Source organism: Thunnus maccoyii, chromosome 8, assembly GCF_910596095.1.
Source record: "Thunnus maccoyii chromosome 8, fThuMac1.1, whole genome shotgun sequence".
Classification (NCBI taxonomy): domain Eukaryota; kingdom Metazoa; phylum Chordata; class Actinopteri; order Scombriformes; family Scombridae; genus Thunnus; species Thunnus maccoyii.
In genome coordinates this window covers 342,089-369,824 of record NC_056540.1, presented here as the reverse complement: position 1 = coordinate 369,824, position 27,736 = coordinate 342,089, and the positions used below count along the sequence as shown (strand labels likewise).

The 27,736-nt window shown below is 40.9% G+C and overlaps 1 protein-coding gene across 8 annotated transcripts in view; it reads right to left on the bottom strand.

The window, feature by feature from the left end:
• Positions 1–261: 261 nt before the first annotated feature.
• The window catches only part of LOC121902038 (storkhead-box protein 2-like), a 134,126-nt gene continuing 106,651 nt past the window's right edge, over positions 262–27,736 (bottom strand). For 4 of the 8 annotated variants that reach the window (XM_042419216.1, XM_042419222.1, XM_042419219.1 and 1 more), the window contains exons 3-4: positions 23,987–26,387; positions 6,864–7,163 (exon numbers count right to left, since the gene is read on the bottom strand). In XM_042419216.1, the coding sequence (XP_042275150.1) occupies positions 6,959–7,163; positions 23,987–26,387 (2,606 nt within the window). In that variant the 3' untranslated portion in view covers positions 6,864–6,958. Of the gene's footprint in view, positions 6,434–6,863; positions 7,164–18,589; positions 19,699–22,837; positions 22,944–23,986; positions 26,388–27,736 lie in introns of those variants that run through there. The other 4 variants (XM_042419217.1, XM_042419218.1, XR_006097439.1 and 1 more) reach the window with 4 other exon arrangements.

Genomic DNA, 27,736 nt, shown 5'->3' with positions numbered 1-27,736 from the left:
AACCCGATGAATCTCAGTGCTGAATCTCAGAGCTGGAGAGAGCAAAGTGAGCATGACACATGAAACAAGAAAATGTGACCATATTACACCTATTCTAACCTCTCTTCATTAGCTCCCCATCCATGTTAGATCAGATTTTAAGATGCTTCTGATGACCTATAAAATCCTAAATGGGCATGCTCCTTCATACTGCACTATGCATACTGCAGTGTTGCTTTCTAATGAAGCATTAACGTTAATAACATCAAAAACACACAACAGTGGTGTAACCAAAGATTATTTTATTATCTTAAAAAGCAACACAGTCCCCATAGGGTATCACATACACTACAACGACGGTAACACCAGTACTACACATCAAAGGGACTTTCAGATATTATAGACATTTAAAAAATCCCTCTTTTTATTGTTTAAATTATTTGACTAGGCATGACAGATAAACATCATTTACAGGTATGACATACTGTCACCATTAGAAACAATGTTATTATTGAACCTCCATGTTATAAACCACCACCGATGTTAAGGGAAGACATTTCATGGACTGTCAGTGTAGAAAAGGGACAGGAAGGTTACAGGAGGTTGGCTGGAGGGGCGAAGGAGTAGAGTGAGGGCCACTGGGCCAGACAGTAGCAGGGAGGATTGGGGTATGGGGCAGTGCAAACATCTGACATGAGGGATGGAACCCCATGACCTCCACCAGGCAGGAGACTATAGCCCTATTTTACTGGTGGAAAAGGGACAAGAACCCAACTGTAGAACAGAAACTAAAACTCCTGAACGGTGGTAGAGATTAAATTCGTCTGTAGGGACTAGAACTCAACTCTCCACAAAAACTCTGTGGTAAAAAACCCAAGATTAGTGGTACAATAGCGACTGAAACTACTGTATATCTAGGGACAGTGATTAGCACCCTCTAAATGGTAATGGTAGAACAGAAACTAGAACTTGACTTACAGTAAGAGATTTATCCTTGTCTGTGTCTCAGCTACGTAGGTACAACTGGGACTACAACTCTTCTGGAGAGGTAGAATTGGGACTAGAACCCTACTACAATGATATGATAACTAAAGCCTTACTGTTGTGATCTTTGTAATGAACTGGAACCCTACTGTTGGGTGACAGGAGATGAGAACCCTATTACAGATTTAAAAAAGGATCTACAGTATACCCCCGTAATACTGGTGGAGGAGGGACTAAAACCCTAAAGTAGGTTTAGAACCCTATTGGCATTGTAGACTACCAGCTATAAGCTTAGAATATTCAGATAACAGACTAGAATCTAAATTATTGTTGGAGAGCCAAAGGGTTTTAGTCCCCGGTGGGTTTTAGTCCCTAAAAAACCTGAAGACTAAAACCCAAGACCAGCAGCAGAACAGACTATAAATCTCTATTTTAACAGAGATTAAATTCTGAAAATATTGATGAAATTTTGACTACAACCCAAGCATATTAGTAGAACAGAAACATCTTTACACTGGTAAATATAAACCAGTACCCTGGTACAGATGGTAAAGCCCTAGAACACCCTAGAAAAATTTAAGACATTAATTGTATTGTAATGGCACAATCCTTGAAATACAAGTGTGAAAACTGTTGTGGTAGAGAATTGTACTTGTAGTGGTATTACAATGGTAGATTAGGGACTGAAAACCTAGCACAGAGGTATGGCAGGTCATAGACACATAAGGCTTCAGTATGCTTCGAACAAAGTATTTATTGGATTGTCTGATAGCCTCTGAAACCTCTATCCCCACACATTTCCAATATTGGAATTAGTAGGGGATGCATGCAGTTTTTTTGTAAATTTCCAAAACACACAATCTAACAATCACATCCATTTTACACAGTCATGGGCCACAACATGAATGGCTTGAGCAGAGACTGTCTGAAAGTGCTCTGTGTTATCTCCATTTGTATAGTTTACTGGGTCTCATCCCTTGCAAAGACATAAGGCTTTTCACCCTACCTTCTACAGTGGCCATTTGGAAAAGGTCCGAGCATGTATGCCTTTAGACATGATCGGACAACTTGTATGAACTATTTTGTTTGAAGCATACTGACATCTTTATTGTAGTAGCAATACATGAGGTTTTGACAAGATAGATAGTAGAACCAGATGCAGTGGTAGAATGAGAACTAAAACTCAGCAGTAAAGCATTAAGTCAGAGTGTACAATCCTACTCCAGTGGTATTAGACTGATACCCTCATACATCGTACCCAGATTCATTTGACTAGTTATTTAAGGGGATTGAGAAAGTTTGTTCCCTTGTTAATTTTGTTCTGCGTGTATGGTGGTGAAGAGGTACAGTTTCAGTCTACCATTGCAGTTCAATTCCCAGTAGCAGTACCTCTGGCTTTTTGTGCATTCCCACAAACCCAATGTGTTTGCAGGTGGGAAGCTGGTGAGGGTTCTCATCCTTGTCACTACACTTGTGACTCCTGCTGGTTGGTTGTGGTGTCTGTACAGTTTCCCAGGCCAACTGTACAGTTAGTAATGACAAGGACTGCAGTTCAGAGGGAGAAAATGGGGAAATCTATGAAATTAAATCAAACTTTTAGAAAACCATCAGCTCTGAACATACAGCAAGTAAATTAAGTCAGTGTGAGAGTGACAAGTGTCCTGATGTACACCATTCCATGTTGCGGTTGACAAGTGTAATATATCACCATAACTAAAATGTCAGTGACATTATCTAATCCAGTTTGTGTTTTAGTGACTCCTGATTCATGAGTTCCCATGGTGTTTTGTATTGTGTCCAATTATATTCTGTATAATATTCTCAAATAATAGCCTCTCATCAAATGCACATACACTAAAAAGAGAACAGAATTGGTGTTGGAGTATATCTGGGATCTTACAGTGTGCATATCCTCACTGAATCTAATATTTATTTTGTCAGGCTTTGCAACAGTTGGCTAGCTCACATTGCCCTATGTCAGGATTTTGTGTCACACATTATGATGGGAAGGCCAATATTATTTGGGCTGAAGTCCCTTCTGTGATATGGACAGAGGTTCACCCTACAGAGGAAATCGTGTACTACCAGAGGGTGTAATAATGAGGAAGAGTTGTAGAGGGAGTGGGGGTTGGTTGGCAGCTAAACCACAATGCTATCATGTACCATTAGAAGAGACCTTGATAGCGAACAAAGGGAAACAACAGGGGAGTCCAGCACTTTGATGTGTAAGTGTATGTGTGTGTGTGTGAGTGTGTATGTAGACATTCACAGGCTAGAGGCTGACGACAGTGTGATAGTAGAAAGGGCGGGCTGTGTGTTTGCTGCTGTGGAGGTAGTTGTAGAGGAGCCTGTAGGACAACAACATTGGGAGGATTTGACAACTCCCTTAGCCAATAGGAGGATCAGACTCAAATGACTGACATATCACTGTAGGACTGCAGGAATTTTGAAAATAGGTAAATCCAGCTCAGTTTAGGGGCCTGTACTACGAAGCAAGTTCAACATACCCAGGATATCTTTTCATTAGCTGGTTTCACTGAGCCTAACATTGACTGTCCAGATAACCAGTAATACAAAGCTGGCTATCAACCAGCGTAGTCAACTCAGAGTTTTCCTATCCAGCTACAAGTGCATTTGTGTGAAAGGGGTGAAAGGAGCGTTGTTAATTACGATCAACATCATCAGAACTATGAATGAAGTATTTAAGGGGATATGAGATGAAACGGTGAAGAAACCATTCTGAATATGTCACATAAAAACCTAAAAGTAATGTCAGAATGTTTCTGCTACTGTGAAAAGAGTGGAAAAGTAGTTAATGACTTATGAAGTCTATCTGACCGAAGAGCTGCATTTATAATCATGGGAGCCAATTAACTGTATGTGGATTATTTTTCAAAAAAAAGACAATCTTTTGTTTTTATTTCCAATTATCATCACACAGTTGCCTCATGTTATTCTGAGTTGCAGTGATGGAATCAGAGTGTGAGATCATCCATACTGTCAGCTATCACTCCGAGGATAAAATAAACTTTGCACCATTAAAATGCAGTTAAAATCATCATTTTGTGTTTAGTGTCATAAATGATCTCTCCCTTTGTTAGAAGCTCTGTTTTAAAGCCAGAGTGGAAACAGAAAGCTTGGAACAATAACATGTTTCCACCACTGACTTATAAAAATATGTATTGCTCTTTTGTTACTTGTCACTTTATTCTAAACACAGGTTTGGAGCCTATGGCAATGATGACTCTTTTTTTCCAGTGATCTGATTGGTCAGTGGTGTTCACAGGTTGTGATCCGATCCTCTTAAGTTAACCTGCTCCGGAGCAGGTTAGCTGTTCAGCGGAAGTTATCATGGCAATGTACCCTGTTAAGAATTAAACCACCGTCATAACCCTGAAAACCCACAGTTAAACCTGAAGTTACCTCACTAACCCCAACCCCACTTTGCAGTACAGGTCTTGTTTCAGAATGAGACCAACACATGTGAAATGTAAGTCTTATTTCACATCTCTGTGCCATAGTCAGTAGTCACCACATCTGTCTGTCTGTCTGTTTAGTCGCTGTGTAATCCAGTTCACCCAAATGCTTCATAGAAGGGTTTGCCAATGCCAAAATTATGCAGGTGAAACCTATTATACAAGTGTAAGTATCCATTTAATACTATATTCCAATTATACCATCATTATTTTTATTATAATTATTATCATGGCCATCACTAACCATAATACATCTTAGCACCAGGAGAGACAGAATGGCTCAGGGATTTGATTCAAACAGTAATTAAACTCAAATAGTCATGAACTTGATTAGAATGTAAATGAATGGGAAAGTTGTGTATAAATATGGAAATTAAAAAATAAAATCACATCCCTGCTTGTTGTGTATAAATTGGTCTGAATTAGGTTTTTTTTTAGATAACGTAATCTAGAAAAAAATGAATCAAATTTCTGCACTTTCTCTTGAATGTACGTTGTCTAATGCAAAGACTCACACCTTTAATTGAAATCCACAGTTCATGTACTGAAAACAGTTTTTGCTGGTTGAAAAAATGCACGTGAAACTCAACAGGGATGCAATCAGAATCCCTCATGTCCACTGAATTTGGCTGAATCACATTCCATATGCATCACATCACATTTGTTGCAGTTCAAATGTCCACTAAAAGCATTTCAGAGGTGGAGTGTCTTCAAACTAAAATATTATGTTGTTTTTTTACCAACATTTTTGCGTTTTTATCTGTCTCTCACCCCCCTCGAAAAACTTGTAAGAGCACCCTGCTTTAACCCCACTGATTGTTTTTGATAGAAAACGATTTAAGCAGAAATGTTTTTTTGTGAAATGTCGGTTTATTGTAGTCCTGCTGTGATGTCACCATCTAGCATCCAACGCCATATTGAAGGGCAAAAACACCAGGTCCTTAAACAACAATGACTAATTCATATTTTTATGAATTCATTTCCACCCCTCTGATCACTTCACTGAGATTTTTGGATGAAATTTAACACTGGGTTTAGCTACTGTGTCTGGCATTGTGGAAATGTTATCTAACGTGAAATTAAGTTATTATTTATGAATTTATATACTAACAGGACGGAGAGATGTACGTCTTCTGCCTGCCAATATGGCAGCTGTTGCAAGCTATGACAACACCTGCAGACCTCAATGGCCTATACCAGTGACAGGTGATTTTATACACAAACAAGAAAAAATGTTTGTCCATATGTCCTTAATGAAATGTCAGTAACAAAATGCAATGTGTCTCTAAATACTAATTTCATGTCAACTATCAATAAATATAAGCATTTATGTATATTGACAAGAGAATTTCAGACTCTGACGTGAGTTACTCTGGCAAAAATACACCTGGCCTATAAAGATGGTGGAGCAGAGAAACAAGTTGCAAGTAAGATGCTCCACTCATGTGTCCAGTACACACTGGCTCCGGACATGATGCAGCCACATCTAGTGGACATGAGGGGTAACATGAAGAGAGAAACACAAGCTCTTAGTACTGCAATCAAGAATCTCATACGTGGAGCTGCACCTCAGGTTGTCAATATATCTAGTAACAGTTGGGGGAGATAGCTAAAAACTAGCTAAAAACTGGAAACACTGTTTAGGCAGTTCAGATGGGCATCATGGCTTCCAACAGATGCAAGAACTGGCCAATTAATTCTTCAAAGCGTGTTATGGTAAAAACAGTCCTGGGTACAGGTAAAACATTTGACTGTCTAACCACCTGACATTGTTGTTGGATTTTGGGGCAATGTTCAAGGGCGTTAACTGTCAATTATCTGTGGCCATGCACCTTACAGTGGTGAATAGATTATAGATAACAGAGACGTAGTGAATAAAAGCTGGATCAGTGAGAGTGTATACACCATCAATAACAGTAGTCAGCAGAGCTGCATCTCTCCAGTGTGTAGTAGTAGAAGACACCACTAGAGGGAGATGCACTGATCTGAAGCAGCTGGAATGAGGGAGGAAATAACATGACCTGAGATTACAGATTACTGATACACAAACATATCCCACATGCGCGCACGCACACACACACTCACACACACACACACACACACACACACACACACACACACACACACACACACACACACAATAGAATCCATGTTAGTGAAACAACACAACAGCAGTGTGTAAACTACAGGCTGCAAAATGACATGGTCAATCTGCCCAGTGGCCTGGTGTGTATGTGTGTGTGTTTGTATGTGAGAGAGAAGAAGCAGTTTCCTGGTGGTCTAAATTCCTTTTCGTATGTGTCTGTGTGTGTATGTGTGTGTATGTGTGTGTGTGTGTGTGTGTGTGTGTGTGTGTGTGTGTGTGTGTTTACAGCTATAGTTCCACAATGGGCCTGTGGCAACTCCACTGATTCAGACAGTCTGTCATTCTAAAGGTGTAACAGTCCTTGGGTGGGACTTTTATTTTCTGACCCCTTTCCATTGGCTCTCGGAGCTACACCCAGCCATTAGTTCCGCCTCTAGACGCTGGTGATTGACGCAAGGCAGGCGTTGGGCTTCTGGAGCTTCTCTGGTTGGGTGCCGGCAGGCTCAGGGATGGTACGGAAGGAGAAAGGGGGGCCGTTGCCAGTAGTGATGCCGAGATGGCCAGGGCTCAGTGCCAGGTTCTGCCGACGGTTACTCTCTACTATGGAAGAGGTGTTAGATGCTAGGCTCTCCCTCGTTCTGCAGAGAGAGACACACACTGAGAAAGTATACAACCATGGACATGACACCAAAGAAAGTGCTTGAAGCTTCCACTTCTTCTAGGGACAAACAATAAAACTTTGTTCATTTGATAACCAGCTGGATTGGAATACACTCTTGCAGAGCCTCAACACTATTAATAGAATTGTTTGGCAGTGACTGCTTTCTTAGATTTTAAGTATTGTTTATTTATTCTTTGATCAGATTTTTTTTCAGATTCAAATTATAATTTTGCTTCAAATGTGTTTCTTTTTTGTATTTTATGTCTTGCCTAAGTGAGCCAGTGAGTGCTTACATCAGTAAGCCCTACTGGCCTCTGACACTGTCTAACTGTCCAGGAGAAGGGACTTTATCACCCATGTTTTTAAGGGTGGTCCTCAAGAATATCCATGGATCAGGAACATTCTTTGGCCTTGTTGTTGCATTTGGTCTTGGACTTCCTCTCTAAACACAACTTTTCAATTAAGTAAAAATAATAAAGCTCTTAAGACTAGATTTTGTCAGAGGACCGATGTACACAAGTGTCAAGGTTACAGTAGCTCAACATGCAGGTCTCTCCTTGTTTTAAATTGTACTTCAATGGTGCATATTCTCTGACAAATTTGTAATTAAGTAAGCATCAGTAACCTTGAGGTCCATATTTTTAGTCATTTGTTTGTTCTCTAATTTCATTTACCTATTCTTTGACCTGATATTCCCTGACTTAAAAAATATATTTTTTATCTTATTTATCCAAAGCAAGCGGCTGTGTCCCATTCTGTTGCGGCTGCTGGAGACAATATACTGCCATTCTAACCGGGTCTGTGAGCCATGTATCTGCCCCTGCTCCTTTATCTTTATGTGCTGGGTCTATTTTTGCCAGACTGAAGTGTGAAATTAACTTCATGTGTATAAATGCCTGTACTCATTGACAGTTGACTTAAAATTATGTTTTAATTATTCATATCATTTGTTACTGACTTTATCTCAAACATACATGTTTGTTATGAAAATGAATGATAACAGAGAAAATCAGAGGCACAAAGGGTTGTCATATTTAAATACAGCGATTTAATACCTTTCCAAATGAGCTGGAAACATGTATTAAATATCATTTTAACTATATTAACTCCCGTATTTCATCAAATAAAAGATGGTAGTCAATTAAAAGCTGGGTCTCCAATAATGGCTGGGCAAGTGGTCGACAAAAACTATTAAAGACTGGCCCCAAAAGCAGGCTGGGGAAAAACAATGGTGGATAAACTCCTGATGTCTGTTATATAATGTGCATGCCAGTTAAGCATAAATAGTAGTTAACTTCAGTTCTACAAGTACATGTGTAGCCCTCTAGCTGTCACAGAAAAGAGGTTGGGGAGGGGGGGATATGTGGATTGGAGGATATGCAATCTAATTTAAATACAGGGATGATGGTGCATATTTTAATAATAATGATGACAGCAGAAACACTACATGAGCATGGATACCTGTTCTCTGTGTTGCCTTTGCCTAATGACACCATTATGAAACATTTCGATAAGCACTGGGGTCTTTCTACTTACTTAGCGTTTCTGTGCACTGAAAAATGATTGGCTGTCTATTTTTCTTTTCTCTGTCATTTTAACTGACCTGGTTGGTTGACAAATAGACACACACACACACAGCATGCAGATTATTTACAGTGGTAGAAGAGACGCAACACCCATTAACTGAACTAAAACTAATATATGCCTGATTAGATCTAGTTTTGCGGAAGAAGCAGATCTCTAATGTTTTGCTGTCAATGTGTAAAAGTTCAGAAAGCTATGGAGCCTGCCAGAAACCTACTTAATATTTAACATAGTGTTTCTTATTAATTAAGTCTTCATTTATTTCAAAAATTACGAATACAATTACATCATGGCAGCCATTTTACATGCAGAAAGAAATAATGAATATACTTAAAACCTAATTACGCAGGGTAAGTTAATCTTAAATATTATAGAAATATTACTGTTACCATGTACAAAAGATCAAATATTTTGATATGAAAACCAGCATTTTTAATTTAACCAAGTATCCTGTATCATGAATACACATCTGGCATTTGTAACAAACCAAACTGCTTGAAAATCAGTCAAAAATTCAGCTAGTTATGATGATTTTAACTGTGGATAGATCTCCTGCCTGCATGGACATACATTAGTAATGTGCAGATTGCAGTTATATCCGCTGGTACCATGGTTAATGTGCAGATTGGGCGGGTCATAAAAATTAACATTCTGATTAATACTGGATGGGTTGCAGATGGGTAAAATAATACATCATTAATTAGGAAAATGTTAATAATATTAATATTAGTAGACAATAAAGAGAACAAAACTCGCATGAAGCCATCTGCCATTGTTGTCATGTGTGTCTTCATCTTCCTCTTTCAATGAAATGCAGCACTACTGCCACCATCTGTTTTGTCACCAATATGACAATGTTTCTGCAAAACTCCCCATACACACTACAGTGCCAGAAAACAACTTTTACTTAAAACCAGCCTACTTCAGTTGAATATGTAACCATACCATCACGCTTACATACAGACGGGTGACAAATTAAAGTAAAAAACTGGTACAGGCCCAAATGCCTACAGTGAGGAGATCTTGTGGTCTGTTATGCTGTGGGGGGCATTTTGCTGGCATAGTTGGGGTCCACTTGTCCCCTTAGAGGGCAGGGTCACTGCAATTCAATACAAAGTTGTTCTGAGTGATTGCCTTATCATGAAACATTTCTATCCTGATGGGAGTGGTCTCTTCCAGGATGACAATACCCCCATCCATAGGGCATGAGGGGTCACTGAATGGTTTGGTGAGTATGAAAATGATGTGAGTCATATGCTATGGCCTTCACAGTCATCAGATCTCAATCCAATTGAACACCTATGGGAGATTTTGGACCGATGTGTTAGACAGCACTCTCCACCACCATCATCAAAACACCAAATCAGGGAATATCTTTTAGAAGAACGGTGTTCATCCGTCCAGTGGAATTTCAGAGACTTGTAAAATCAGGTGCACTGAAGCTGTTCTGGCAGCACATGGTGGTACAACTTACTTACTAAGACACTTTATGTTTTTCCTTTAATTTGTCACCTGTCTGTATATCCCACTAAGAAATAATGGTAATGTGTGATTGGGTACAGGTCTCTAAATCAGAGAAAATAATTAGTTTGGGTGGGTGGCGGGTGGATGATATATGCATACATGCAGATTTGGATGATGTTAGAGCCGATCCACGCATCACTAACATACATGCATTAGGAGACTCAGCTGCCGTACAAACATGGTGGTCGCGTTAACGCACAAGATTCAACCACGAGGTAATGGAATGAACAAAATGCAGTCTGGTTACAATTTTAAATGTGTTCTATTCTTTTGAGTGGTAGGAGTAAAGAAAAATGTCTGACACATTCTTTGTTTTAAGTTAACCTTTGCAAAGTAGCTACTTACTATAGGTCAGCCACCACTGACACACTTCCAGAGATTGCCCCAAAGGCACTTATAGAGAGGACTTTCGAAACTTAGAAACCCACCATTTTGTGTCTATAATTATCACCAGTGCTTTCAATGCATATTATTATATTATTTAAAATTATATAGTTATGTTTACAGCGATATATTGAGGAGGACAATTCTCTGTTTTTCCCAGGAAGTGGGAATTCAGACCCTTCTCCAGTCTGGTCCCCCCGGTAATTTCCACCCATGTGTAAATGTGTATTGGGCTGTATTAACCTCAGTATTAAAAGGATAGGTTCAACAATTTTATAAGTCTATTTAAAGTCAATGTGTTGCTAACAGGGATTTTGAAGAGCAATGACCAAACCAGCTTCTAATCAGGCTAAAGTGACATTTTCAGCATGTACGTTTACATGCTGTTTCATGAGCTACAGATGAAAGCTAATTAGCTGTCTCGCCTGCTAACTAACTTTAGCGGTACACTTCTAATAAACATTAGCCTAATAATTTTTGTGCAGTGGCTTGTTCAAAAAGCTAAGGTGCAGGACAAGACGCATTCATGTTTGTAAGTAACATAAGAGACTTTAGCAGGAAAGCTAATGTGGGTTGTTGTTCAGAGTCTGTGGCTCTTGTGTTGTGTAGTGGCCAATGATCTAACGCCACCTTTATTCAAGATTTTATTTACTGTATTATATTGCATTGGGCTAGCTAACTTTAGCAGTTTTATTTCCAGCCTATCTGCGATGATGAATCAGCTGGTTTTGCTCAATTTCTTAGAAAGGATCCCTGATTAACTTTCACACAGCTCCGTAAATACAGATTTAATTAGCTTGCAAGCTGTTTTGCGTATTTTTCTCAGAAACATTGGTGGTAGCAGGTGCTAAAAGGCTAAGCTAACAGTGTGTCAGTGGCGTTGTGTTAGCAGTAGTCAAGCAGTAGCTTTACTTGACAGCTTCCCACCCTGAGTGTGATGTCAGCCTGGGCAGGAAGGCCTGCCCAAAGCCAGTTGATTGATATCTTGGCCCTTCAATGAATAGCAAAAGCAATACAGAAAAGCAAAAGCAATAAGGAAAAGAATAAGGAAAAATAAAGGGATAAAACTAAAATAAATGGCATTATATTAAAATGAATAAATAACTTTTTTTTTAAATATGCAGAATAAATAGAGTAATTTATATGCAAAAAATAAATATATATTCATAAAAATATATAAATACATACAGAAATAAATTAACAAATTAATGTTAAAATATATGAAAATGCTTATATCATTCTTTCATATTTTGTTATGTCTTGTTATGCCACATTTTTTAATTTACTTATTTATTCCTCTTTATATTCCCACATTTATTTTCTTATTCTTGAACAGATTTATTTTTTATGGCACTCATATGACTCCATATTCATGAGATTTGTTGACTAGTAGAAAATTATACAACATCGCCGCCAGCTTTCTCCTTTAATATATGTAAAATCTTGTTACCACGTTATCAGCAGCTGCAACTTAATCCCTGAAACCAATGTTACACACTCACTTCTGGCTTGATCCCACCGGGCGCATCGGCGTCGCATTCCGGCTCCGACGCGGCTGCCGGAGCCGATCGCGGCCACTGTAGTCAATGCTTGTGTTCCCACCAGACGTGCCGCAGCGTGTTTCGGAAGCATCCCACAAGCAGCTCTCTGCTCCGCTGAACATACGCGTCTGGTCTGTTTTTGACGGACGCTCCGTCAAGCTGCACAGAGCAGTTCAAGCCGGGCAGGAAGTCAGACACAGGAACGGCATAAACATCCCGTCAATTTTCAAAATAAAACATTCTGTACAGACTCCTGAGGGGTGTTCTATCAAGCTGGCTAGACGGATTGCCTGGCTTATTTCGATAAACCTCGCTAATTTAAGTGAGAGTTCCGTTCAATCACTGCAGTCCCAGCTCAGTAACCGTGGTAACTCAGTCAGTAGAGCTAGCCTGCTCCGTGGCAGGCTAAAGGCCTAAATGCACTGGGAGCAATTGATGCTCCCATGGCGCACTGCAAGCGTCAGAGTTGAAATTCCAACACCACAGAACCAACACAAATTTGTCATTTTGTCCTCGTATTAAACGCTAGTTGGATGTAATGAATGAATGAAAAGGAGAAATGCAGAGGAGGATAATGAAACTGAAACTGAGAGCGTCAGTGTCCACAGTAAATCATTTGTTGACTGTTTAATGGTTATTTATTTGTGCATTAAAACGTGACTGCCGTGAAATAATCAGAATATAACGTTTTATTTCTCTCATTCAGCGGTTTTGTTCTCACTACTGCTGGTTCTCCTTGCTCGACCACCGCCACGCTGTCTCTCTCTCTCTCTCGCTGGCGGTGCTCAGCTGACTTGCGCTATCTCTCTCTTTTTCGGCTGCAGAGAAAACAGCTTTGGGCGCTGGGTCCTCATTTGACGCTCCAAAAATCAAAACAAGGTCGGAGTAGGCGCGTCAAGGCAGTTTGACACACGTCATAACGCTTTTAGTGCGTGTTCGGCCATTGAAAACAATTGGTGTAATTCAAAACGCGCGCGTCAGACGCCTCCAGTGCGTTAAGGCCTTAACGGTCAACCTCAATTTAGCTGCATATCAAAGAATGTCCGACGGAAGGAAACAGACTCCCAAAAGACGGTTCCATCAAGTGTCGCATCACTTGTCCTTGTTCGGAAACATAAAATAGAAGAACTGTGAGGGACTTTTACAAAAATACTAAAGTTAATTCCCATTTTATTCATGATCACTTCTGTGTGGGAGTGAACCCTTTTATTGAAAAGCTTAGCATTTATAATTTAAGAAATAAAAGTGTGCCAGCGTCATTTTGAAGTTATTCATTTATTCATTCACTCATTTTGTTCAAGCTGTGAAGACAAAAAGAAAATTAAATAAAGACCAAACCATGACCTCCTGCTGTGTTTAAATGTATATAGTGGAAACCGCTTATAGTGATTACAGTTACAGTGATAAGCTGCTGCAATGGATCAAAAAGCTTGGGACAGAATCATTCCTATACAACACTTATGCTGTTTAAATAAGTTGCCTATAGAAATCAAGCAGTCCGCCTACAGTGTTCATTTTGGGTCTCTTCATACATCACAACATATAGAAAAATATTTTAAATTACAGTAAATCTATTTTTTGTACTTTACTCCCATGATGAGCGGCTGCTGCTGCGTGCACACTGAAATCATGATGGAGACAGTAAGTCAATTTCTCTCAATGACAAACGTAGTCTCCTCAAAGCTTATGACAATAAAAGCCTGTTCTGCTGCTAGGGAAAATAATGAACTTGTCACTGGCAAAAGTCAGAACCCCTCCTGCTTCAAAAATGTGTGCACACTGCGTTTGAAACAGCTGTACTGTATTTTGAGTAAAATTTCAGTAAAATTCAGTAACTTTATATTCATGCTAATAAATATACAAATGTCAGTTAGATAGTATTCTGCATGAGGAATAAAGAAAAAGAAAAGGTTATAATAATCACCTGCTTACAGTGATATTTAATCTGGACAGATGTGATCACTGTAAGCGGTTTCAACTGTACTTATATTCTACTCCAGTTTCTTTATCTCCAACTTCAACTTAATTATTAACTTTCATTGGCGCTTGTAAATGGACATCCTGTGAAAGAGAAAATATGTCAAAGAGTATGATAATATTGATAATGGTAAGTTGGTTCACTTAAGTTGCCTACACCATCATTTTAAATATACATCTGATATTATATAGCCTAGTATAACCACAGTCAATTATCTGAATGCTCATTTATTAACGAATAAAGATAAAACCATGAACAGGGACAAGCGCTGCTCTTCACTTTTTCCACGCAGACTCATCAAGCCGGATGCAGGGATTGAACTGTCAAGCTTCTAGTAATAAGTTCATTCTTCTAACCTTTAGGCCATCACTTCCCACCTACAGGTAAACATTTAATCTGTCATCAATTTTGTGCCAAGCCATCTTCTTCATCTTGTTGATTGCAGCAGTATTGCACGAGGCACAAGTGAAAACTCCTTTATATTCTTCATATAGTTTCATTGCTAGGTTTGTTCTGCTGCTGAGAAGAACACTGCACCAGTTTTCTCTTCTTTTTGCGACATTGTATCATCCTTTTGACAATCGACTGTTCTGGGCTGCTTATGTACTCTGTGCATGCACACACTGCAAGCTTATTTCAGCCTGGCTAGCGTTAGCGTTGACTAGACACAGAAATGTTGCGTTAGTGGAACGCTTGAGCCTCAAGTGAAAGTTGACGTTAATTCTAGCCAGGCTTTTTCAAGTAAGCGCAGCATTCTTTGCTGCGTTGATGGAACACCCCTCTGATTGCATCACTACATCAACATTACGCCATAATTGGTGGCACCAGGCCGGAAGTCAACTGGTCAGAGGGTCTCAGAGGATATTTGACACTATAGACAATGAGAGATTCATCTTGGAAGTGGAAAATCACGAGATTTCATACAGTCCCCTCCAAAAGTATTGGAACAGCACGGCAAATTCCCTTTTTTGTTGTTCACTGAAGACATTTGGGTTTAAGATCAAAAGATGAATATGAGACAAGAGTTCAGAATGTCAGCTTTAATTTCCTGGTATTTACATCTAGATGTGTTAAACAACTCAGGACATACCACCCTTTGTTTGAACCCACCCATTTTTCAAGTGAGCAAAACTATTGGAACATGTGACTGACAGGTGTTTCTTGTTGACCAGATGTTGCCTTCAACGCTGATTGTTCAAACATTAAATAGCTCTGCATGACTAGTCTACTACTTTTTGGCCTGGGTTTAAACCTATAAAGACTGCATTTCTTGTTAAAGAGGATAAACCAACATGAAGACCGGAGAGTTGTCTATGGGAGAAAAGCAAGCCATTTTGAAGCTGAGAAAAAAAGAAAAATCAATCAGAGCCATTGGACAAACATTGGGCATAGCAAGCACAACAATCTGGATTGTCCTGAAAAAGAGAGAAACTACTGGTGTACTGAGACCAGTCGAACAGGTCGGCGAAGGAAAACAACAGTAGTTGATGACAGAAATATTGCGAGAGCTGCGAAGAAAAACCCCAAAACATCAGTAAGTCATATCACCACCGACCTCCACAGTGCAGGGTTGAAGGTATCACAATCCACTGTTCGAAAAGACTCCGACAGCAGAAATATAGAAGCCATACCAAAAGATGCAAACCACTCATCAGCAGTAAGAATCGGAGGGCCAGATTGAAATTTGCAAAGAAGTACAGAGTTGAGCCGCAAAAGTTCTGGAACACAATCTTATGGACTGATGAGACCAAGATTAATCTCTACCAAAGTGATGGAAAGGCCAAAGTGTGGAGAAAGAAAGGAACTGCTTATGATCCAAAGCATACAAGCTCATCTGTGAAGCATGGTTGAGATAATCTCATGGCTTGGACGTGCATGGCCGCTTCTGGAACAGGCTCATTAATATTTATTGATGATGGTAGCAGCAGAATGAATTCCGAAGTGTACAGAAACATTTTGTCTGCCAATTTACAGAGAAATGCATCCAAACTAATCAGGAGGAATTTTATCATGTAGCAGGACAATGACCCAAAGCACACTGCCAACAAAACAAAGGACTTCATCAGGGGAAAAAAGTGGAAGGTTTTAGACTGGCCAAGTCTATCACCTGACCTTAACCCAATAGAGCATGCATTTCACCTCCTGAAGAGGAGACTGAAGGGAGAAACACCCCGAAACAAACAAGAACTGAAAGAAGCTGCGGTAAAAGCCTGGAATAGCATCACAAATGAAGAATGCAACAGTTTGGTTATGTAGATGGGTCGCAGGCTTGAGGCAGTTATTGCAAGCAACGTTTATGCCACCAAAAATTAAATGTTATTTACTTTAAGATTATTTGTTCCTTTACTTTCGCTCACCTTAAAATGCTGTGGTGTTATACAAACAGTGATATATCCTAAGTTGTTTAACACATCTAAATGTAAATACCAGGAAATAAAAGCTGACATTCTGAACTCTTGTCTCATACTCACCTTTTGATCTTAAACCCAAATGTCTTCAGTGAACAACAAAAAAAGGGAATTTGCCTTGCTGTTCCAATACTTTTGGAGGGGACTGTATGACACCACAGATCCTTTTACAAGGACAATACCAGAAAGGAAAAGGCGTGGATTAAAATAGCGGGAGTTTTGGGAGTGGATGGTGAGTTTAACCTGCTAATTAGCTACCATATAAATAAGTTATTTTTAATGAATGTGACTTGTAGTATTCAAGTACATGTAAAGAGCCATTCAGTAGTTATCCATCTTGAAAACCCATTTTAAAAAAATGTTTAATAACCTTGCATTACACAGGGCAGGGCCTGTGAGATATTATTTTCTATATCAAGAAATAATTACATATTGCACAGATGCTTTTCAGGTAGTTTATGTAATCTTTTTAAGTTAGGCATCTTGGGCCCTGTTTACACCTGGCATTAACATCTGTCTCAGGTGATCTGATCACAAGTGGACAGCTTTAAGTATGTCTGTTTATACCTGGCATTAACATGCATCTCCACATGTGTTTTGAGTGATCACTTGTGATCGGATCTCACTTCCCTGCTCTATATGCAAATAAACACGGACATCATTTCCGTTTGCAAAGATCAAATTCGTTGTTTTTAACTGGCAAGAGGAGCGGGGATCCGTGTCAGTGTACCCTCCGTCCAAAGCTGTGTTCAACTTCTTTGATAACAAGATAAATAAATATACAATGCATCGTGTGCCCCCTCATGAAATTCAAATGTCCGTTCTATTGATTTACTTTAGCGCTGCGTCTGAACATATATACAACAAATACAGAGTTATATGCAGCAATCTCCCTGCAGCGGAGAGATGTTGTGCGCATTCACACACAAGGCACAGCAGCGTAATTTCATTGATTATTTAAATCTCTGACATGCCGACAGCATCGGTTGGGATCTAATGTTAATTAATGTTCTGTCTTCTTCTACACACCCAATAGGTCAACTCAACTATTACACATACAGTCCAGGTTCATACAGTGAAATTGTTTGGAGTAAAGCAGGCGTTCTCCTGATAAATCCTGAGCTCATCATGTCGTGCAGCTCAGTAAAACTAAAAACTGTAGTTATGAACTAGACAGGACAGAAGAAATTATTCAACGTTTAGCTTCAGAAATATTTTTTAGACAGACAAGTGAAAAATTAATGGTTTAATTTCTATTCAAATTGTCGATTTGATGAGGAAAACGGGTTACGGGAACGAGAAAAAAAGGAAGTGGATTACGTTTTTCATTCACATAAATTCACATGAAAAATGGAAAAACACAATAATGCATTCCTCTATCCTGTTGTCAAACAAGTTGAACACAGCTTTGGACGGAAGGTTCACGAACCAGGAGGCAGCAAAGCCCTTCCCGTGCCTAGTCTGCTGGAAAATAGAGGACATCAGTTGAGTAGGCGGTTCTTTCAATATGGCCCAGGACGCATTGCATTTACAGTGCTAAATGAATGTGGCCACATGCGGCCCAGACCACCTATGAATGGGGTCTGAGTGATTGGATCTCAGTGCATCCTCAATGTGTCTTGGGTGCGTTCACACCTGTACTTAAAGCTGTCCACTTATGATCAGATCACCCGAGATGGATGTTAATGCCAGGTGTAAACAGGGCCTTATTTTAACCATTTGTTACTTATGATGTTTTACATTTCTGGAAATATAGAAGAGCATCGAAAAAACTTCACTTCGCTATGGTATTAAAGGGTTAAACCAACTACCCAGTGTAAATGCTGTTCTCTAGCTTTTCTTATGCTCATGTAAATTGCTGATAAAAGGCTCCACAGAGTGGCATGAACTCTTTCCATGGGGGTGATAGTTTACAACCACACTTTCAAATGTTGTAAGGGGGCTAGCAAGAATACCTGGGCAGACTAAAGTTCTCAAACAAAAATGTTTTTTCTTGTATTTTATTTTCAAAAAGAACATTATAAAGAATGAAAACCATTTCGCAAATACAATAACTTGTCTTTGGGAGCATAATCAGTTATCAGCTTTTACAATAATTTCCTAACATGATAACAAAAACTAACAAATCTGTAAACAAAAGACAGCTATTTACAAATTAATATGTACAATTTCTCTGAGTCTTGCAATAACCTTTTTGGTCATGTTATCACACGATCCTGTCCTGCCAAGACAGACTGCCTTCAGGAGAGTTTGAAGAAGTTGCAGAAGACCTCTCTCACATTACAGGCCTCTTTTGATGCCCTGTTTCCTCCCATGTTTCTTACTGGTGACATGTGTCACCCCTGAACTGCCTAATCCAACAACCTCTGGTTTTTGCTAGGGTCAAGCACGTGGTTGTGAACGATGCATGCAGCCACTACAAGTGTGTTGTGGGTGCAGGTTGATTCTGCAATGAAATATTCTCCACCTTGAGGCCAGAATGCCAAAGGCATTTTCCAACTCCATCCTTGCTCTTGAAAGTCTGTAGTTGAAAATCCTCTTTGGATGAGTGAGATTCTGTCTGGAGTATGGTCTCATCGAGTATGGCTTGAGTGGGAAAGCTGCGTCACCCACCATTACTAATGGCACATTATTCAGGTGAGCAGGACCAGACAGAGAGATACTGGGTGGCAGTGTTCTGGTCTCCATTCCTCTCCCCAAATCCGATCTGACATACACCCCACCATCTCTGTTTTTTCCGAAGTCCCTCACTTGAATTACTTAGAACCTGTACTGTAGTCTGCATCCACAAGTGCCAAAAGCACTAGCACTATAAAAGTCTTCTTGTAGTTGAAGTACTGACTTCCAGACAATGGTGGTGCTTATATGGTTACATGTTTTCCATCTATTGCTCCCTGGCAATTTGGGAAATTCCATTTTTCCCAGAAGTCTTGTGCCACCTCCTTCCAAGTATCTTGTGCTGGCCTGGGTAGGAGCCTCTCCATCATCACTGCAATGGCTGCACACACCATATGGACAGAGTTAATTACAGTTGTGCACCCTAGGTGATAGCTGAATGCTAGGCTGACCAGTGAGTCCCCAGAAGCCAAATACCTGTGAGGGAAGAAACAATCAAAGATAAGTTACATGTGAAATTCTTGTATTCATCTGTGTCTGTTCTTTGTTTCAGTCAACATTTGCAAGGCAAGATGGAAAGCATTAAGGGGTGCTTTTGTGAAAAGCAGAAAAAAAAATCTGCATAGTGGATCAGCAAGTGGCACTCAAAAGGACTGAGTATGCAGAGATAATGTCTTTCCTTTTGCCCCATCAACAACCAAAAAAGTCTGGATGAAATTATTTAAACATACAACAGTGTGACTATAGCTACGTTGTAATTTTTCATGGTGTATTGCAGAGGTAGTGGGAGATTATAAATTAAAATTATGACACTCCTATGCAGATTGTTCCTATGACATAAAGGGATAGCAAGGACTTTTCCTTTTTAGGGCTAGGGCACAAAAGTGACAGGGGCCCAAGGGTCCTTGGCACTGAAAGTGTGAGGAACCTTTTGTTTTTGTAGAGATTATTAGGACCCGACACACTTTTTATTTAGGACCCTTCACACTTTCTTCACACTGAAAGTGTGAAGAACCTATTGTTTTTGTAAAGATTATTAGGGCCCGAGCACGAAAGTGCCATGGGACCATGTTGTTTTTGTAAATATTATTATTATTATTAGGGCCTGAGGACCTAGCAGTGCGAAGGCCCTATTGTATCAGAAGGAATTATTTATTTATTTTCTTCTTCCAAAAGAAACATATTTTTGAGGGGCTAAAATTCATAAAGGCACATGTTATAAATCCAGACGCACAAAAAAGCCTCTTGGAGCCATACCCTAAATTCAACAGGAAGTCGGCCATTTTGAATTTAATTTCAAATTTTGTGCCGATTTTGCCATTTCCAGGCGTTGTATCTTAACAAGCTCCTCCTAGAGATGTAACCCCACCAACTTCAAATTTGGTCAGTGTCATCTAAAGACCTTTGTGATGAAAAGACATCAAAATCTTGAGTTTTCATCAAATGCCCTTGACATGGTGATGCACCAAACTTGTTTCACCATGAAACAAGAAGTTGTTGTAACTCCACTAGACTTTGTCCAATCTGCCCCAAATTTCACATGCGCCACCTACTGACAACAGGCAGTCAACCTTATAGGCCAAACATCATCCAATTTACATGAAATTTACATGGTGTGGTCTACACATGATATACAGCAACATGTTGCATAATTAGTGGTTGTTCTCTAGCGCCACGTAGTGGACACAGGAAGTGATATGTAAGTCATTCGTGCAACGTCCGATAAGAGCCCGGTCCTGAACACATCTGCATGCCTGCAATAAAAGTCCTTCGGCTGCACGAGCGCCCTGATGTGCGCAAAGGTGCGGGGGCCTGATCATCACTGCTTGCAGCTTCAATTATTATTGTTATCCTAGTATGCCTTTGCATTTATGAGGGGCTCTGGATGCTCGAAAACTCACAAAAATTGGCACACACGTCAGAACTGGTGAAAATTGCAAAGTCCTGCAGTGACTGGCCTCAGGCATGGCCAGCGGGCTCCATAGTGCCCCCAAATGCATGGCCAGGTTGGGATTAAGTTGCTTGGATGTTCATGAAATTTGGTTGGTTCATTGCTCTTATCATTCTGGTCATACAACATATTTGTGAGGTGCTAGGGGTGCATCAGAAGTAGCGTAACTTTATATCTGATATGGGTCTTGGGAATGGGTGTGGAAAAATGGCTCATGGGTGCCCCCTAGAAAATTTCAAAGTCAAAGAGCCTCTTGGAGCCACACCCTAAATCCAACAGGAAGTCAGCCATTTTGAATAAACTGTGTATTTTTTTTAACAAAGTTTAACCAGAGCGACTTCAAATTTGGTATGTTACATCTAAAGACCTTTGCGATGCTAAGCTGTGAAGCTTTTTATATTTCATGGAACATCCTTGGTGTGGCATGCCAGTGAATTTTGCCCAAAACATTTTGGGGCATTAAACAGGAAGTTGTTGTAAGTCCACTTTACATTGTCTAATCTGCCCCAGATCTCACATGTTTGATAAGAGTACAGGACTGAACACATCTACATGTCAATATTGAGTCATAGTCATATTGCCACCTACTGGCAACAGGAAATCATCATCCAATTTACATGAAATTTACATGGTGGGTCTACACAGATATAGATATAGATATAGATATATAGCAAAATTACATAATTAGTGGCCATTCTCTTGCACCACATAGTGGACAAAGGAAGTGATAGTTATCTCCTTCATGCAATGTCCAATATCCATGTCAGTTGCCCTCTGGTAAATGTGTTGCTGCAGCAATATTTCACTTATGCAGTATTGTCTACGGACAACAGGAAGTGAAGCTTAAATGACACATAGTTCATGAAATGTATACATAATTTCCAATAAGTCGTCTCCAGTGCCATGTACAGCACACAGGAAATAATATTTTACCCATTCACACAATGTCCAATGATTCTGAAAATTCAGAGACGCATCAACAGCCCTCCAGTATCACTACCACAGCTGCTGCTCCCTCCAACGCATGCAAGGTGCAAGGGCCCATTCATCTCTGCTTGCAGCTTCAATTGCCTTTTTGTTTTTGCTGTTGTTTGTTTTATATAGTTCAAAAGCAACTTCTGCAATCCACCAATGGTGGATGTGGAGGACAGGGACAGATCTGGTACCCCTCTATCAATATCTGGATCTGAGGAACAATCCAGTTGCAGTACCCTTGATATTTTACACTAACTACAGAGGACCACATCTGGATCTCCAGCCCCATCACTTTCTCTACCCAGAACATCTGGGGGGAGGGAAAGGCCCTCTAGGTCCCGTAGCCCAAGAGTGCGGATGCACACACCAGCAGTGTGCTACAAAAAACACAAGGAGGATGTGCTGGATGAATCGTACCACTTTGCACTGAGCCTTGTGCCAATGTTGCACAGACTGGACAAGGACAGGAGGCAACAAGCCAAAATATCAATTTTGAACATTTTACATAACCATTAAAAAGGCACAGCTCAACACCACCAAACTGGGGGGTCTTGACCTGTTATACAGAGCCGAACATGCTTGATTGTAAATGCCTCTTTTCTTAATTTGGCTATTTTAAAAAGTTGAACAGTTATTAATATATTTGTTATTTTGCAATGTTTTGTATTTTTTATTTTGTATTTTGCTTACCTCGGTTCAACAGCCAGTCTCTGCTTGGGTTCGATGGCAGCTCTGTAATTTGTTGATTGTCTGGTCAGTTCAGGGCTATTGAGGGACAGAAGTTCATCCATCTGCTCTGCAGTCATCCGAAAATATTAATGATGGCATTGGCTCCAGTCTCAGTTCAGCCACAAGATAATAAAAAATCCCATTGTTATCTCCTTTGTAGGTAGAGGGGATGCACCCAAACCAGCTCCTTCTACCCCACCTCTGTAGTCTTTCAAGTAGGAGAAGAAATGCAAGTTGTCTCCTCCTACTAACAAGCACTATATGTCAAATATAGATATGAAATACTTATGAGGATGAATATGTTTTTAACAACTAAAATACAGCAAATCTTTGATCCATGTCATTCATAACTGGACTTTTAACTGTATCAACTTTGTCTGTAGGCTACAGCACAATAAAGGAGGACATAAAAACAATTAACACAACAATACACAATTAAACCAGACAAAAAAAAAAAGAAACCATTTAACTATGTAGCCTACTTACCTATGGTAGAAGCACAAAAATCAGGGAGAAATGACCGAACCATCAGCAAGTAAATGTCGCACAGGGAAAGTAACCTTGTTGTTCTCGTTATACATCCATGGTTGTTACATATATTATTGTGTGATCTCACGATTCCCGTGTGACCTTGCAGGTCTCGTTTGATCATTTTGCAAGGTTCAGGCAGTGCTCCACTTCTGAAATGCTCCTGGTGGGGTATGACGCCATGTAGAGGACAGAACAAAACTGCGTCGCAGCCGTAACGCGATGCAGCCGTGCCCGGTGGAATCAAAGCATTAGGGTTGCTTGCCTTAGACATAGGTGTGACAACCTATGTCTTATTTCACATGAACTGACTCAGATTTGGTACATTAAAAAGCTACTGATAATGCTTTTTGAAGGACATGATCTATTGTTGCAAATTTTACCTGCAGCCTTCCCAATGAATGTATGTCACTGGGACTAAAAAGAAATCAGATTACCTTAAAACTAAACCATAAAAAGTAAGTGAAATAAAAAGCTTACAAAGACAAAAATGTACTATCAGTGGTAAACGTGCTTATGTAGTGCAAAGACTATCAGGAATAATTGTGAGTATGGGTGTAGCATTTGTGTATGTGTTCTTACCGTGGTGAGTTGAATCCACTGTCAACAGTGACAGAGCTTGAGTCCATACTGTCCAGTCTGGCAGAGTGGGCTGACTGCTGATTCTGACTGGGTTCTGGAAGGTTCTCTTTAGCACCAGGGAAGGTGAGGGTTCTTTCAAACCTCCTCTGTAGATCCCTCTCCTTCTCTCTTTCCAATAGCCATTGCATTGTTCCTGCTCCTCCTCCGCCCATCCCAACAACACCTCCTCCAGTCTTCTCATCCTCTACTCGGCTTTTAGTCCCCCCCTCCTCAAGTTCATCATCATCTGAAACATTGTAGTAGTCAAAGGAGGCCTCTGCAGCACTGGTTGTGGGTTCATTTCCCTGTGGGGGAGCAGACTGTGTGGCCACCAGAGGTTTGGGAGCATCAAAGGCCTCTTGCGAATCAAGTGCATCGCAGGATGAGGACAGAGAGGAGGAGGCAAGAGCAGGGGGTTTTCTCAGGGAGTTATATCCAGGCAAAGGGAGGCTAGGAGGAGGTTTGAAGAGTGTGTCTTTACTAAAGATCTCCTTACGTTTCTCCTGACCAGAGGAGGCACTGTGGGGAGGTCGTCCATTAGGAAGAGGGGGATCAGGGATAGAGAGAGGTATTGGAGGCAGGCTGCCACCTTTGGGTCCCACCTTTGACAAGTCCTCCTTAGTTTCTGGGGGATGGGGTGTCTGTCTGTCTGTTTGCCTGTCAGTGCTGCCCAGTTTTAACCCATCATGGCTACTTTTTCCCAGAGTTCCCAGTGGGCTTGCTGCTGTGAGTACAGCCTCAGAGGAACTGGAGCATTGGAAGTAATCGTCGGGAGGGACAGAGGTGGGCAGTGGTTTGGGTGAGTACGCCGGCAGGCTGTCCCTGCTCTTGCTCTTCTCTAAGCTCTTGCAACCATCCAACCCCAGGGAGTTCCCAGGCAGCTTAGCTGAGGGGGGAGTGGCACGAGAGTAGTGAGAAGAGCTCTGATTGGCTCGCAGGGTTCCATCATCAGTATAGTAACGGCTCCGGTCCTCGTAGTAATTGGGTGGTCCCATCAACCCAGCTCCAAGTGGTCCTTTAGAATTGTCCATGGATCTGGATCGTTCCTTGGCCTTGTCACTGCGTTCGTTCCTGGACTTCCTCTCTTGCGTATGGGAGTGTGAGCGGTGGACTTTGGAGTGGTGGGCTGATGGGCCATGGCTTGGCTCAGGGAAAGGCATTTCCGTCCGCCGCTTGGCAAGTTCTCCAGACACATCCCACTCAGGTGTGACTGGTAGGTGGGAGGAGTCAAGGATGTTGGGGTTGCTATGTGCAAGGTGAAGCCGTGCCCGCTGCCGCTCCATGGCCAGGGCATGCTCCCTTGGTGACCGAGCCAGTGATGACGAGTAGGCTCTGTAGTCCCTGTCGGCTAGTTCCAGATGGGAACCGTCACTTGGCTCACCACGGGATGCCCTTGTCTTGCTATGTGAGCGGCTGAGTTTGGTCTGAGACTGCTTCCTGTGTCTGCCCCCACTTCTCCTACTCCTGGAGCTCTGATTGGCTGACGATGCTTTGTTCCTCTGAGCACGCTCTTCTTCGAGACGCTTCATGACCGCTGTATGCCGGGCCAGGTTCTCCACGGTGAGGTCAGGGTTGATTCTGCGGATGATCTCCATTTCTACGTGGCGTGGGAGCTGGCTGGGGGCCTCCTCATCGCGGAGCGGCCACTCTTCAGGGGGAAACTGTGCAGAGAAGGTGGCCAGCTGCTTGGCCTTGTCCTTCTTAAAGCTCAGACGGAACAGCTTCAAACCAAACTTCCGACTTCCTATACCACTTCCTCCACCTGTCTGCTTCTCTAGCTCTCCAGTTCCTCCTCCTCCTCCTCCTCCTCCCCCTCCTCGATGCTTGGTGAGCGTGTCCGTCTTGAAGGGGAACCCGAGGGTGCTGCGGCTCTTTTCCGTGTTGCCTCCTGCTTGCTGAGGAGGTGTTTGTGGAGGGTGCAGGGATGAGTATGCCTCCCGGTGGTCTTTGGGGGATCTGCGCTGCAGGGTGGTATGGTGGCTAGGGGGGTCGTCTCCACGGTAACTGTTGTAAAAAGAATCCCCACCTCCTCCGCAACCCCCGCTGTGGTTCTGGCTGGATTTTGGGTGTGTTCGATCTTGCACGCCTCCAGAGGTGGACGGAGTGATGGTGCCAGAGAGCGGGGAGGTGCACTGTGTCTGCTGATGCTGTTGTTGGTTCTGATGTTGCTGCTGTTGGTGTCGGTCAGCAGAACGCTCGTCTAAATGGTACCACTTGGAACTGGTTCGGATTAGGCTTGGAGTGATGAAGTAAGTCTGAGGGGTTACAATAAAATATCCATCAGGAGTTGGGTAGATCTTCCGCTCACGGACCAGCATGCTTAGCGTGTGGTGCAGAACCTCCTCCGTTGGAGTGGGAACACCTGAGCAAAATCGGACACAAGAAGTAGTGATATTTCACATAGATGCACAATAGATTCTCTTCATGAGATTTCTTCTCAAGAACACACACCTAAGGAGATTATTTTTCTAGGTTATGATTATGTGTAAAAACAGTCATTAAAGAGCAATAGAATAGAATAGAATAGAAAATAGAATAGAAATAGAATAGAAAATAAAAACAACCTAAAATAGAATAAGACATAAAATACAAGAATAAAAGATACAGTGCAGTGCAAGAAATTAGAATAATTATTTGATTTAATAAAAGGCAACAGCAAACAGAATAGTTGAAAAGAAAAGTTGCAGCAGACCTGCAGTTTTCTGGGAGTTTGTTCCAGCTATCTGGTGCATAAAAAGTGAACGCTGCTTCATGTTTAGTTTTGACTCTAGGGACAGAAAGCGGACTTGTTCAAGATGATCTGAGAGGTTTGGATGGTTCATAACATAGCAACAGATCAGAATCCAGATCCAGATCCAGTAATAATGAGACTGAAATTCTGCCAATATCTGTGATTGGGGAAAACAAGGGGAGGCAGAATCTGCTTTTACATAAACAAAGGTTGGTGTACAGGTTTTGCAGTATTAAGGAAAACATGTAGTCCAAACCCAGGGGCTCTCTTCATAAACTGCAATCTTTTCTCCTGCTCTGTGTTTACATCCCACCTCAGGCCTGTGTTAGGGAGGCATGCAGATGAGGACAAACTGGTACACAAAAAAGAAGTCATATGGACACACTTTGGCTTAGCAAAATGAAAATAAATTCAAAAATTGCTTAAAATTTGCATCCGTTACTCTGACACACACATACAAACACACCAAAAAAAACAACATTAAGCCACACTTCCAAAATAAGGTTGGGGAGGAGAAATCTGGTTACTGATCTGCTGCATCAGGTTACTACAGTTCATGTAAACTCATTCCCTGATAACCTTAACTCACATTAACCTGGTTTCTCTGAGTAACCTAGTTATTTAAATGATGAGGGTGGTGATTTTCTACATTTTTTGTATTTTCATCAAATCTCATGTGCAGAGCCAAACCATCAATAAACTGATCTACTTACAAGTATTGTGTGTGTATCCAAAGCCTAATATATCTTATTCCTCTGTGCCATAGACCTCTGTTATTGTCCAAAAACTATTAAAAACACATCAGTGAGTCACACCGTTGCACTGGGTGATCTCGAACATGCACATTACATGCACACTCCCTATTTTTAGATTAAAATCATGTAGTATAGTTTAATAAGGTGTTACAGTTTTTTCACAATAGCTTCCACATAATCTGTCTGAAACCCTTCAGATCAGCTTTTTTCATCTGGACCTCCTGC